The sequence below is a fragment of the Apium graveolens genome, chromosome 10 (genome assembly GCF_009905375.1).
Source record: "Apium graveolens cultivar Ventura chromosome 10, ASM990537v1, whole genome shotgun sequence".
In the NCBI taxonomy this organism is placed as follows: domain Eukaryota; kingdom Viridiplantae; phylum Streptophyta; class Magnoliopsida; order Apiales; family Apiaceae; genus Apium; species Apium graveolens.
Genome location: NC_133656.1, coordinates 97,019,363 through 97,035,156, shown reverse-complemented (window position 1 = coordinate 97,035,156; position 15,794 = coordinate 97,019,363). Strand labels below are relative to the sequence as shown.

The 15,794-nt window shown below is 37.1% G+C and overlaps 1 protein-coding gene across 1 annotated transcript; it reads right to left on the bottom strand.

Annotated features, from left to right (window-relative positions):
* Positions 1–4,328: 4,328 nt before the first annotated feature.
* On the bottom strand, positions 4,329–4,706 carry LOC141690780 (secreted RxLR effector protein 161-like). The gene has a single exon (XM_074495553.1). It carries the CDS (start codon positions 4,704–4,706, stop codon positions 4,329–4,331), a length of 378 nt encoding a protein of 125 aa, XP_074351654.1.
* Positions 4,707–15,794: the final 11,088 nt, after the last annotated feature.

Sequence of the window (15,794 nt, the reverse complement as noted above, 5' to 3'; positions counted from 1 at the left end):
ATCCACACTACCGGTTGTACCTGTTTAATGCCCTGCAATACAAATGGATTAGACCTTCTTCAGAACCCAAGATTGGTTGGGTCCGGCATACTTGTAAAATTGGCCTTTATCAGGCAAAACAACATTCTTAACTTTAATGTTCTCAACTTTCTCAATGACTGGACATTTGACCTTGTGAACAGCCTTGACAAATTTCTGTTTAGGCTTAGGCACAAATGTCTCCTTTCTAGCTTTAGGAGGACTAGCAGTCTTAGACCTATCATGCTTCCTATTATTCACATGCTGACGAGGAGTAGTCTTATCATTAGAAACATGCTTACCATTAAAATAAGCATACATCAAATTAAAAGCACAAGACATACAATCAGGAACACCACATGTTTTATGAGAGGGATTAACAATAGGCAACTTATGCATGGTAGACATGGTATTTGTGTTATCCAACTCATGTGTGTCTGAGTTAGTCTCAGTTGCTTTCACAACTTTGACTGGAACCTTTGACACACTTGACTTGGAAACAGCTTTCTCATTAGCAAGATCTTCAGCACGGATTTCTTCTTGAATAATAAATGAGGTCTCATCAAATGGTTCAGCAATTGATTCTTTATAGAGGGGTTCATCAACACCCTTAAGCACATGTGGTACTTCCCTACCTTTAGCACAGACATGAGGAGGGGAGTTTATGCCTAATTTTCCAATAGCAACATTGTAATCATAACATATTCCAGATGTTTGATTAACAGCTTGCTTATTGTAAAACTCTTTGGACTTCGAACAAGAATTAAAGTAAGCTTTAACCTTAGCCTCAAGACCGGTGATCTTGTCTTTGAGAATAGTTTCGAGTTATCTATAACAGTCAACTCTATTCTCTAGAAAAGATACTTGTTCTTTTAATTTATCTTCATTAATGTGCACAAGTCTTAATTCATTGACCTCTTTCTCAAGGTCTTTGATTTGTTGATTTAACATTTCATTATCACGACGAGCACAATCTAAGGAACCTCCTAGATGATAAACTAATTCAGCATCAGTAAATTTTACCTCTTTTCTTGACGATGAGGTGTTTGCATCACTAGCCATGAGAGCTAGATTCCCAACTTCTTCATCTTCACTGTCAGTATCATCCCAGCTTCTTCCCTTTTCCAGGTAAGCCCTTTCAGATTTACTCTTCTGATTAGAATCATAAGAGTTCTTCCTAACTTGTTTTGGCTTCCTGCATTCTGTGGCAAAGTGTCCCAACTCATTGCAGTTGAAGCATCGAATAGTGCTTCGATCAACCATCCCTGTTTTGTACCCACCACTGCTGGTGTTAGAGGATGAAGATCCACCTTTCTGAAATCTGTTGTAGTTGGACTTGTACTTGAACTTGGGATTCCTCTTGAATCTGACATTGGAGAATCTCTTGACAATCAGGGCAATTGACTCATCTTCCAATTGCTCCAGTTCTTTGAAGGAATAAAAATCATCTCCTGATTGATTTGTAGTAGGAGGATTAAATTCTGCTACTATCACATTTTCTTCAACCTTGGAAGACTGTACCATTCTTTCTGACTGTTGAGATTGTTGTTGATATTGTGGTTGTTGTTGTTGTTCTTCAGCTACTAGAGCAGTAGACGTGCTGACCACTCTTCCTTTCCCATAGACTTCCTTCTGCTGAATCTGCTCCAACTCATAAGTCTTTAACACACCATAGAGCCTTTCCAAAGAAATCTCACTCAGATCTCTTGCTTCTCTTATGGCAGTGATTCTATGTTCGAGATGAGTTGGCAATGTTAAAAGGAACTTTTTGTTGACCTCCCTGATGGAATAGTATTTACCATTAATGTTCAGGTTGTTGATCAATGCATTGTACCTCTCAAACACTTCAGTGATTCCTTCTCCTGGATTGGATTTAAAGTATTCATACTCAGAGGTTAGGATTTCTAACTTGTTCTCCCTAACTTCCTCTGTGCCTTCATTAATCACCTCAATAGTTTCCCAGATGTGTTTGGAATCTTTACAGTTCATCACATGTCTATTCATCAAGGGATCAAGGGAATCTAATAAAATTAATTGAAGGCTAGCATCCAGGGAGGCTTCTTCTTTTTCAGCAGGAGAAAAATCCTCAGGATCTTTCACATAAGTTCTAGCTTTGGTAATCACCACATCATTTTCTATTACCTCTGGTTCAATAACCATCGGAATTTTTGGACCCTTCTTTAACACTTCCAGATATTTGGAATTTGCAACTTGTAAAAACAATAGCATCTTCTTCTTCCACATAACATAATTTTCTTTATCGAATAGTGGAATTTTAACAGTTCCAACTTTTTGTGTAGTCATTATAAATTTTTGAGTAAATAAAAATTCAAGGAGTGAAAGAATCAAAAAAGTCTAGGATCTTGATTTGTTCGTTAATCAGAAGGCTCTGATACCAATTGTTAGGTCTCAATATGTTTGTAGAAGGGGGGTTGAATACAAACAATGCCGTTTAATCAAATAAAATGCGGAATAAAAAAGTGAAACAAAATTCAAGTTAAATAAAACTATTATTAAACTTGAAAGGTGTTACAACAACGGTATCGTTTACAAGGGATTAATCTCAAATAAATTATTCCAAATCTAGAATAAATTCAACATGAACTTTTTCTATTTTTGTAATAAAAAGGATCAAATGCTAAATGCAATTTGAGATTAAGTTCTAGGGATTTTGATCCGCTAGATAGTTACACAAGAACAAGAAAATGATTTCTAGTGGTTAAGATTTAACAATAAATACTAGAAATGAATGTCCTGAGATATTGCAGTTGAGAATAATAAGTTCACTGCTTTCTATTTTTCTTTCTGTGTTCTTGAGTAGTTGGCTGTATTCAATTCTTCTGTTGAAAATCAGCTGTTGTTGTTAAGTAAACAAAACAATCCACTTGATCCAGAAAGACTTTCTGCAAGACAATTCATTTGAACTAGAAAGACTTTCGGCAAGACAATCCATTTGAACTGGCAAGACAATCAAATGAACTGGCATGACTTTCGGTATGACTATTGATTGTCATACCGATTGTCTTGCTAATACAAAAGATAATCTTGCTGAATTAATATAGAATATTAATTCAAAATCAATTCTTAAAATACATAATATTAATTCAGAATTAATTAATCAATTAATTCAATTAATCAATAAATTAATCTTTGCAGATATAATTTATTTTCTTAATTAAATTATATGACTTAATTAATTAATAGAGAATTAATACTACTCTTGAACAGCAACCATTCTTCTGAAAATCTTCTGATAATTATGAATCAATTCCACACTTCAATGTTGACACTCGATGTACTGTCTGGTTCATGAGTGACTAACTTCCGTGACGTTTCTTCAAGCCTTGACTTTGATACTCTTGATTTTCTTCAGACTAAATCCTTGTAATTAATTGATACCCTGACGAGATCTCTGTCACTTGATTAAATCCACAATCTTGATTTATATCACCGAGGCATGATCAATTTCTTGAGCTTCTTCCAGTCAATCAAGTCCTCAAGACTGTAGATGAACAATGTTACTTAATCCTTTGACATATGTTACTTTGAGAGATCTCTCTGACGATAGAACCACTATTTACTTGTTACATCCTTATTTGAGTTGAGTTAAATCCTCGAATAAATAAATAGGCTATGACATATGCCTTTCAAAATTTCTACTCCTAAGACTAGCTTTACTATTTACCATTGACTTAAAAATTACAATCAATTATAACACTCCCCTTTGATTGTCATTTAACATGGATCATAGATTGCCTCGTTAAAACCTTGTTCAAAGAAAAACCCAGTGGGATAAAAACTTTGACGAAGAAAAAGAATACAATCTCCCCTGGAAAAACTAAACATTCTCTGAATTTTGTTGTAACAAATTCTTGAGTCGAAGCATTCCAATGTTATGTCGTAACTTCCCAAATGTTGAATTCGGTAATGATTTCGTGAATAAATGAGCAAAGTTGTCACATGACCGAATTTGTTGAACATCAATTTCACCATTCTTTTGAAGCTTATGAGTGTAGAATAATTTTATGAAATGTGTTTCATCCTGTCTCCTTTGATATATCCTTCCTTGAATTGATCAATGCATGCAGTGTTATCCTCAAACATAATGGTAGGACTTCTAGTGACGTCTGGTAATCCATATGATTTCCCGAATATTCTTGATGATAGATCACAATAAAACACATTCTCCACTGGCTTCATGAATTGCAATGAGTTCTGAGTGATTTGTTGAGGTTGCCACTGTAGTTTACTTCATGGATTTCCAGGAAATGGTTGTACCGCAATATGTAAATACATATCCAGTTTGTGATTTACCAAAATGAGGATCTGACAAATATCCAGCGTCTGCATATCCAATCAACTGAGATGTTAATTTTTGGGAAGAATAATCCAAAGTCTGTTGTTCCACAAAGATAACGAAATATATGTTTGGTCCCATTCCAATGTCTGTCCATCGGAGCAGAGCTAAATCTAGCCAATAAATTCACAGCAAATGCAATATTTGGCCTTGTATTATTTGCAAGATACATAAGTGCACCAATTGCACCTAGATATGGGATTTCAGGACCAAGAACTTCTTCATCATTTTCTCGTAGTTGAAATGGATCTTTATCAGGCTCTAAAGATCTAACCACCATTGGAGTAGTCAATGGATGATATTTATCCATGTAAAATTTGTTCAAAACCATTTCTGTATATGTGGATTGGTGGAGGAAAATTCATGTTGACAAGTGCTCGACTTGTATCCCAAGACAATATTTTGTCCTTACAAGAACTTTCATTTTAAACTCTGACTTTAAGTATATGAAAGCATTATTAACCTCCGTAGTTGTTCCTACAAGATTTAAATCATCCATATATACAACACTAATCACAAAACCATATTATGATTTTTTGATAAAAATAAATGCAGAAATTTGGTTACTAATATACCCATTCTTTTGTAAATAACGACTTAGTCTATTATACCACATACGACCAGATTGTTTCAGTCCATACAATGATCGTTGAAGTTTAATGGAGTATATATGACGAGGTTTCTTGAACTCATCCATTTTTAACCCTTCTGGGATTTTCATAAAAATTTCACTATCAAGTGAACCATATAGGTATGCAGTAACGACGTCCATAAGACGTGTTTCCAATTTTTCTTTAGATGTCATACCTGATATAAAACGAAAAGTAATTTCTTCCATCACTGGCGAGTATGTCTCTTGTTAATCAATTCTAGGCCTTTGAGAAAACCCTAGTGCTACAAGTCGGGCTTTATATCTCATAATTTCATTCTTTTCATTTCGTTTTCTTATGAATACCCATTTATTCCCAACAGGGTTCACACCGATTGGTGTTTGGACAACAGGTCCAAATACTTCTCTTTTACGCAATGAATTTAATTATGTTTGGATTGTGTCTTTCCATTTTGGCCAGTCTTTTCTTCGACGGCATTTATCCACACTTTGTGGTTCAGGATCAGAATTTATGTCTACATCCAATGCTGCGAAATACACAAATACATCATCAATTATGGCTTTACTTCGATCCCATTATTTCATATCATGCACATAATTTATTGAAATTTCATGATTTTTTAATCCCGTATCTTCAGGGACTGGAATCTCTTCCGGAGATAATACCACTTCAGGGGTATTTGCTTCTTCTGGAGCAAGTGCCACTTTAGGGGAAATTTTCTTTGTTACAACCGGCATTTCTGTGTAATATTAATTGTAAATTTAGTACAACTTTAAAAGCCGAATGCCAATATATGCAACTATTGTATGCTTGTGTGAATGAGAACTCTGCATCTTAAATTTTCGTTATGTGGTATATGAATTTTCAAAGCAAAAGTTTATTTATTCCTTTCATTTTTGATTTATAAGGAATATTTTAAACCTTGAATAAATTTCTCTTTAAAAGTTATTTTGTTCACAAATTTCAAAAGTAGTTTTATAAAATTTCTAAAAATCCAAATTATTTTATGGTATAAATTTTATAATTTTTGAACTTCTGTTTTATTTTACAAAAATAAATCTTTATAAATGTTAATTGTTATAATTAGAAAATTACATAGTTTTCCTTGCATGCAAATCCTTTCTATTCAATCAAAAAGGGCTAAAGAGACAATTACCACCCCCACTAACTCTTATTTTTCTAGCCAAATTCCTTATTTACCCTTGCATGCAAAATGATTCAAGTATAAGTGGAAGGGTAGTCATGTCAATTCCTATTCCCACTCACATTTTTCAAAACAAAAACCATTAAACAAGTAAAAGACATGATCATTTCACACATCACCCACACCACACTCTTTCTTCTGTCCCTCCTCTCTCTCACTCTCGGCTCCTACCCCCTCACTCTCGGCTTTTCAGCCGAAACCACCCCCCTCCCCATTTTCTTTCTTTCTCAATCAAGTTCCCACCTCCTACACAAGTAAATGTTACTTCCCATACCATGATCACATATATTTCAAAGAGTTTTGAGTAGAAAGTTTAAGTTTAAGGTTGCATGTTAAGGTTTTAGTTGAAACTCAAAGTACAACCTTGATTCTTGTGAGTTTAAGGTTGTTTTTGAGAGGACTGCAAGGAATGGTGAAGTTCCAAGTCTTGAGAAGGAAACTCTTGATGTTAAATGGCCATTCTCTTCCATTTCATTCGGCCATGACCATAGGGGAGCCGAATGAATGGTTCTTGAGACCATTCTTGTTGCTATGTTCAATTTTTGCATGTTTATGTGATAATGGCTTGAATTTTGTAGTAAAAATTTGATGAAACTCCTTGCATGCTAAGTGATCATATAGATATAGCTCATGCTAGGCTTGCATGTAAATTTCTTAGTAAAACATATTTAGAAAACATGTTGTTTGGCTTGCAAAACTCGAAGACATGCATGCATGTGGATTTCACTTCGAATGTTATAAGATTTTGATCATTTGGAAAGATTTTATTAGTAAGCTTTAATTTCAGTAGGAATATTGTGTTAATATTGATTAATTCTTCTTGATGCATGGTAATAAGTAGTGTATATCTTTTATAAAATGCATAACTTGTTGTTTCAAAAACTTGATGATTTGTGAGTTGTGAAATGTGGTTTCTTTTGTTTTGCCATGATTGCACCTTAGGTAAGGATGATCTCCACCAAGAATATTTTGAGTATAAGGGAGTTATTTTAGTAGATCACCATATTTAAGTCTTGGTTTGGGTATTGGGTTGTTGGTGGTTGAGTTTGTCAAGTCAAAACCTTGGAGAAAGGAGAGTTATAATTTCTGCAGAAAATCAGTTTAGTACCCTGAGATTTAGAGTGAGTTTTGACAATGTCATTGATGTGCACTTTGAGACCCAATCCACCAGAAGTTAGTATTGGGAGTATATAAAAGGTTTTAGGTGTTGGTTGGAGGATTGCATGTCATTTGGTTAGGTGCACAAGTTGAATAACAAAATCTGTCCAACAGGGGACAGTTTTGTTGCAACTTAGAAATAGGGAGATTTGACCATGTCATAGGTAGGCCCTCATTAGGCTCTGTTGGGCCTTAGTTAGAGGGAGTGTCAGAGAAGTTTTTCCAACCATAGTTCATAGGATATGAGTTAGAACCATGTGTCACAAGTTAATTCAGGTTAGGGTGTTTTCTGCCCAGGAAAACAGGGGAACCATGGACTTTGAGCTTAGGCCCAAGAAGGCCCAAGCCAGGCCCTTGAGCCACATCAAGTTTGGGAGATACCCTTAGGTCAGGAGAGTCTTGTGTAAGAGTTTTGAAGGAAAAACTATAGTTTAAGGGTGTCAAATGCACTCAAAAAACCATAGATGTCATTCTGAAATTTGCACCAGTGAACACTTTCACTCATCACATAGTTTTAGAATACTTAGGAGTGAGATCTTGGTTAACCAACATAGTTGTAAGATAGTATAAGGTCATTAGAATAAAAGGCACAAGTGAGGGTCAATAGGTCTTGGACAGTTTAGTAAAGGCACATCGAGTTAGGAAGCCAAAATTAGAAGACTTTGTCTAGTTTAGCGACCAAGTGACTTAAGGTGGGGGATCGAGATCATCCAAGCCTAGTGTTGCATTATGGTGTATATGGTGTTATTTGGTATTAATATATGATATGTGATTATGTGGTTATGTGTGTGCAATTATAAATTAAAGGTGAATATAAATTTAGTGCATATAGGCCTAAGTGACATCCGTGTTTAAATTCGGGTTGTAAATAGGTTAAGTTGGTGAGAATATATTATAATGAGAATTATTATTATTTATGTAGGATCTCGAGACGAGGGAAAACTTGCCATAAAGGTCGAGTGAAGCTCCAGTTGCTTCTACCAGTCAGACCAGACCAGCCTTTCGCAAGGCAAGTGATTCAACTTGTCCTTCATATTTACTGCTAATAGTTCATACATTGCTGCAACTATCCTGTGTCATTTGATATATTAAATCAAGCGTATCTTATGTTTATCTTTGAATTATATAAAAATGCCATGAACCCTCGAGTACGTATTGCAAAGTGGTCTTATCATGATAGTATATTAAAGTAATTCGAATGCCAGGATAAAAGAAAGGGTAGTTATAACTCTTGGTTGATTCTCTTGATTAACATGCTGATGATTCCTAAGTATTGATATCTCATCCTGATACTTGAACCCCTATGAACATTACCTTGAACCCTAAAAGCCAGATACTTATCAAAGTGATTCCTCATTGATTGATACCCCTCTTTCTTATCCCGAAGCTTGACAATTCTGATATATCCTGAGTTAAAGATCATTTATGCATACCTTAACACCCTTAGTATTCATGAAGCTTATCTTCTTGATGATCCAGCACTTGAACCTTGATGAGAAACCATTGCTTAAAGCCCAATTTGGCATTACCCTTTATAATATCCTATAGCCTCACTAAATCCCCTTGTCCAATCTTTGATATATGAAAACCATTCAGTTACTTTAATAGAGTATAGTTTTGTGAATCATGGCCCTGAGATTTAGTACCATATTTCCCGTGTTTCGAGTTGATCTATAATCCCTTGATAAAAAAAATGTTTACTGGAAAAGGGATTTTGTTATAAATCGGCATCAGTTTTTGAAATAAATAAAATGTGGGTTTTCAGTCCCAAAGGCGGGTAAATGTATTCTTTGAATAGTGGATCTGGACTGAGACGCGAGTCCTTTCCACACTTATATTAGGCTTAAAAGTTGCCTAGGGATTCCCATTAATGTTTTAGAACCCAGCGAGGTTCGGGATTACTTCGCGGCTGATCACTGGCTGTAATCCGTAGCGTCATAAAATAATTTTGATTAAGATATGATTTTTTTTTAAATTGTTTTGATACCAACAAAATGATGCCATCACCCAAAGTTTTATCTCTCATTATCATTGGTCATGTCCTCCCATTGACATTCTTTAATATATATCTCTCGATTTATGTTTTGTATCGTATTGTTTAGCACTAGTTGAGCATTTGGCTCACTCCTTGCTTTACCCTGATATTACAGCTAGCAGCTATGGTTAGATTCAAGCAGACTGCCCGTAAGACCTATGATGCTGATGCCTATGTTCGAGCTGAGGTAGAATAAGTGATAGTAGTTTGTGTGAGGACTCGGTATTTAAAATCAGTTGTAATAGATGGTAGTGTTGGGCTGTTCCAAGCCCTAAACTGTAAGATCTTGGATTTGGGTATGTTTATTTATTATTAAATGTTGTAATAGTTATATTTAATTTGCTGTTTAAGTTGGGGTGTGACAGGTTTTGGTATCAGAGCGACGGTTTAGAGTTCCTGGACAGCCCAAATAGGTTAAAGGGTATATGTGTAGGTTATAGATAATATGCGAGAGAGTAGGTTAAGTAAGTTTATTATTAATACTCCTCTTATTGGTTAGTCAGCAAAGGGCGCATTCCTCGTCATCCTCTGGTTCGGAGGACACTATTGCTTTCACCGTGTATGCTGAGTTGAGGCGCGAGTTTGACATGCTTCAGGGAAAGTATGACCGACTGATAGACCGACTGAAGAACGTGTACCCGGACAGCCGAAACTACGAAGGGAAACCCAAGGAGCAGATGACTGCGAGACTTGAGACCTTGGTTCAGTACGTCAACACTAAGCTTGAGGAGATGCCAGCGCACCGGGACCGCACCAGCCAGTATGTCATTCAGATGGTGGCGGATGAGCTCCAAAGCATTGTGAAGACGCTTCGAGAGGAAAAGACTACCAAGCCCCGTTCAGATGGAGTGGAGCCTTAGTTCTTTCCATTTACCTTTCATGTTGTTGTACTATCAGACTCCGTAAAATTTCCCAGTTGTTTCCATTATTTCCTTTAAATAAGCCTGTTGATCCTAGAATCAGACTTTGTTCTAATCCCATGTATTGTGACCTTTAAATTTCAATAATCATGCTCTATTGTTCCAATTGCTCTCAACTATTATTATACGCTTTTATATGCATCATCATATCTGCTTAATTTGAAACCTGACCTCACATGTAAATAAGAATGCCATGCGATACCCTCGAATTATTTTATTATTCATATCTATTTTGACATAACTCTTATTTCAGGATCATGCCTCCCAAAAAGAAGAACCCAACAAACACATCCACCACAGACCCAAATATTCTTCGACTACTGGAAACTTTGCAACAACAAACCAATGCTATAGCCCAACAACAACTAACTCTTCAACAGCGAATTGAGAACCAAGATAACCGTGAACCACACCAACCACCTGAACCACCAGTACCACCTAGAGAAATTGTCACTTTCAAGGCTTTTCAGAATGTAAATCCACCTGCATTTCATGATACCACTGATCCAGTAATATCTAACACATGGATCAAGGAGATGGAAAGGGGTTTTGAGTTGGTACAGTTAGGAGACGATCAGAAGACGCCGTATGCTACTTACTTCTTGAAGGGCGAAGTCATCTATTGGTGGGAATCAGTAAAAGCTATGGAAGCAACTCAACAGGTTTCTTGGGAGAGATTTAAGAAGTTATTTCTGGATAAGTATTACCCTAAGTACATGCAGAATAAGATGGAGCTTAAATTTTTGGAGCTGAAGCAAGGGAACATGACTGTACTGGAGTATGAGAAGAAGTTCACTGAGTTGTCAAGTTTTGTGACAAAGTATACCAGCACCGAGGAGGAAAAAGTGAAGAAATTTCAACAAGGATTGGAGCCTTGGATCAGAGATAGAGTGGCTATGTTTGAGCTTGAAACTTATGCGGGAGTAGTTCCGAAAGCTGCTCTGATTGAGAATAATGGGATGCAGTCAAGGAAGGAGAGGGATAACAAGAAGAGGAAGGTTCCATTTTATGGAAAAAAGTCTGAAGTGGGGAGTTCACAAGATCGGAATGTAAAGAGGATCGGATTCCAGAAGGGCGGAAATTTTCAAAAGAAGGGAAATTTGGGTAAAAGGCAAGAATCAAAGGGGAACAACCAGGCAAGCCAAGGACAAGTTGGAGAAAACAGATTCCAGAGACCCGAATGCAAGAACTGTCGAAGAAGGCACCCCGGAGTGTGTAATAAGTTGAGCATGACATGCTATAGGTGCAATCAGAAGGGACATTTGGCGAATGAGTGCAAGATGCCGAAGCCAGGAGTTACGTGCTACAAGTGTGTGAAAACTGGACACATAGCTAGGGAGTGCAAGGCAACCGGACCAGTCAAAGCTCTGATGAATGTGGCAAACACCAGTGCGAGCGTGCCAGTTGAGGTATTGGCATTACCTCCACCACCTACACCAACCCCGCAAGCAACAGCAAGGACATTTGATCTGAAGATGAAGGATGCTGTTCAGAATTCTAAGGTGATAACAGGTACACTTTTACTCAATAATGTTAAAGCTAAAGTATTGATTGATTCGGGAGCAACAAGATCTTTCATATCAGAAACTTTTGTTGATAAGCTTCAATGTGATAAAATGATTATGAGCGAGGTAGTAAATGTGGTAATTGCAAACCAAGAGAAGATTCCTGTAAATCAATTATGTCCGAAGTGTGAGATTGATATTTCGGGGTATAAGTTTTCAGCCGACTGGATACTCTTTAAGTTGGGAGAGTTTGATATAATTTTAGGCATGGATTGGTTAGGATAAAATAACGCTCAGATTAATTGTAAGACCAAGAAAGTGTATTTATAGGCGAAGAGTGGAGAGAAGGTAGTATTTAAGGGGCAGAGGCAAGAACAACTATTTCTCACAATCGTTCAGGCTAAAAAGCTACTTAGAAAAGGTTGTGAGTCGTTTCTAGCGTATGTAGTGGATTCAGAAAAGGGCAACCCCAACATAGAAGATATCCCTGTAGTTAACGAGTTTCCCGATGTGTTTCCAGATGAACTACCAGGCTTACCACCAGATCGACAAATCGAGTTCAAGATCAACCTTGCTCCAGGAACGGAACCAGTTTCAAAGGCCCCATATAGGATGGCACCAGCAGAAATGAAAGAGTTGGCGAGCCAGCTACAAGAATTGTTAGATAAGGAGTGATACGGCCAAGTACGTCACCATGGGGAGCACCTGTTCTGTTTGTCAAGAAGAAAGATGGGAGTATGCGACTGTGCATAGATTATCGAGAGTTGAATAAGGTAACGATCAAGAACCGCTACCCGCTACCAAGAATAGATGACCTTTTTTATCAGCTGAAAGGAGCAAAGTACTTTTCAAAGATTGACTTGAGATCGGGATACCATCAATTAAAGATCAAAGAAGAAGATATTCCCAAGACAGCATTTAGGACCAGATATGGGCATTATAAATTCCTAGTAATGCCGTTTGGATTGACCAACGCCCCGGCCGCATTTATGGATCTGATGAATCGAGTATTTAAGAAGTATTTGGACAAGTTTGTCGTGGTATTCATTGATGACATCCTTATTTATTCTAAGTCAGAAGAAGAACATAAACAGCACCTCTGGATAGCATTAGAAATACTTCGTCAAGAGAAGTTGTATGCCAAGTTTACCAAATGTGAGCTTTGGTTAAAGGAAGTTCAATTTTTGGGGCATGTCATTGGAAATGAAGGAGTTAAAGTGGATCCGGCAAAGATTGAGGCAGTTATGAGTTGGGAGAGGCCAAAGACTCCTACGGAGGTGCGAAGTTTTCTAGGGTTGGCAAGATACTATAGAAGGTTCGTCAAGGATTTTTCGAAAGTCGCCACGCCATTGACCAAGTTAACCAGAAAGATTCAAAAGTTTGAATGGAGTGCAGAATGTGAGGATAGCTTTCAAGAGTTGAAGCAGAGATTGGTAACAGCTCCGGTGTTAGTACTTCCAGATGACCAAGGAAACTTTGTGATATTCAGCGACGCTTCACATAAGGGATTGGGTTGTGTGTTAACGCAACACAGTAAGGTGATCGTGTATGCGTCAAGACAGTTGAAACCGCATGAGTTAAAGTACCCGATGCATGACTTGGAACTAGCCGCCATAGTGTTCGCAATTAAGATTTGGAGACATTACCTCTACGGAGAAAAGTGTGAAATCTACACGGATCACAAGAGTTTAAAGTACATTTTCACTCAGAAGGAGCTCAATATGAGGCAGAGGAGATGGCTGGAATTGATCAAGGACTATGACTGTTCGATAAATTACCATCCTGGAAAGGTGAATGTTGTGGCCGATGCTCTAAGTAGGAAGGAGAGACTGAATATGATGACAACATCAAAGGAATTATCTGAAGAAATCAAGAGATTTGAACTGGAACTTTGTGATTGTGGAAAAGTTGAAGAAGTTTGTCGTGTAATGACTTTTCAGCCAACACTAGTGGAAAAGAAATGTCAAGAAGAAGTAATGGAGAAAGAGAAGAATCAGTTATCTGGAGAGGAGATTAATACTCAAAGGGATGAGCAAGGGATACTAAGGTTTTCTTCCAGAATATGGATTCCTCATGTACATGAAATAAAGAATGAGATCCTACACGAAGCCCACAATTCGAAATTTTCAATCCACCCGGGAAGTACCAAGATGTATCGGGACTTAAAGAAAAACTTTTGGTGGCCAAATCTGAAGCGAGACGTAGCGGAATGGGTTGCGAAGTGTTATACTTGTCAGAAAGTGAAGGCAGAACATCAACGACCAAGCGGATTAATTCAGCCCCTAAAGATTCTAGAATGGAAATGGGAAAATATCGCTATGGACTTTATAGTAGGACTACCGCGAACGAAATCCGGGCATGACGCTATATGGGTTATAGTTGACCGTCTTACAAAGTCAGCGCATTTCCTTCCAATTAACGAGAAGTCGTCATTAGACAAATTGGTTCATCTGTATGTGCGCGAAATCGTACTAAGGCATGGAGTATCTGTATCAATAGTTTCAGACAGAGATCCCCGATTTAACTCGAGATTTTGGAAGCAATTTCAAGAATGTCTTGGCATGAAATTGAATATGAGCACGGCATACCACCCGCAGACTGATGGACAAAGCGAAAGGACAATTCAAACAATCGAAGACATGTTGCGCAGTTGTGCAATCGATTTTGCAGGAAGTTGGGACGACCACTTGCCGTTGATTGAATTCTCATACAACAATAGCTATCATTCCAGTATCGGCATGCCACCATACGAAGCTTTGTACGGGCAAAAATATAGATCACCAACAAGCTGGGATGAAGTAGGAGAAGGAAGGATTCTCGGCTCAGAATTGGTACAATAATTTTATGACTCAGTCAAGTTAATTCAGAAAAGGCTACTTGCTGCTCAAGATAGACAGAGGAAGTATGCGGATCCGGCACGTAAGGATGTTCAATTCCAAATTGGCGAAGCTGTTTTGTTGAAGGTGTCACCTAGAAAAGGGTTGTCTAGATTTGGCAAAAAAGGGAAGTTAGCACCTAGATACATAGGTCCTTTTGAAATTTTGAGTCAAGTAGGGAAGGTGGCCTACGAGTTGGCCTTACCACCTCAGTATCAGCACGTGCATAATTTGTTCCATGTGTCATTGCTTAAGAAGTATAATCTTGACGCTAGCCATGTAATAGAATATGAACCAGTAGAAATTCAGGCAGACCTGTCATTTATGGAGCAACCGGTCAAAATACTCGACTGGCAAGAGAAGAGTCTTAGAAATAAGTCAGTAAAGTTAGTAAAAGTACTTTGGAGGAACCCTAAGGTCGAAGAATCGACTTGGGAGTTAGAGTCTGATATGCGTTCCCGGTATCCTCATCTGTTCTCATAGATTCTGGGGACAGAATACATTAAGGGGGAGCGGATGTTACAACCGGCATTTCTGTGTAATATTAATTGTAATTTAGTACAACTTTAAAGTCCGAATGCCAATATATTCAACTATTGTATGCTTGTGTGAATGAGAACTCTGCATCTTAAATTTTCGTTATGTGGTATATGAATTTTCAAAGCAAAAGTTCATTTATTTCTTTCATTTTTGATTTATAAGGAATATTTTAAACCTTGAATAAATTTCTCTTTAAAAGTTATTTTGTTCACAAATTTCAAAAGTAGTTTTATAAAATTTCTAAAAATCCAAATTATTTTATGGTATAAATTTTATAATTTTTGAACTTGTGTTTTATTTTACAAAAATAAATCTTTATAAATGTTAACTGTTATAATTAGCAAATTACATAGTTGTCCTTGCATGCAAATCCTTTCTATTCAATCAAAAAGGGCTAAAGAGACAATTACCACCCCACTTACTCTTATTTTTCTAGCCAAATTCCTCTTACCTTTGCATGCAAAATGATTCAAGTATAAGTGGAAGGGTAGTCATGTCAATTCCTATTCCCACTCACATTTGTCAAAACAAAAACCATAAAACAAGTAAAAGACATGATCATTTCACACA

Bases quoted from the DNA above. Each gene is read 5' to 3' on its own strand.
- LOC141690780 (XM_074495553.1), bottom strand. From the start codon at position 4,706: ATGGTTTTGAACAAATTTTACATGGATAAATATCATCCATTGACTACT.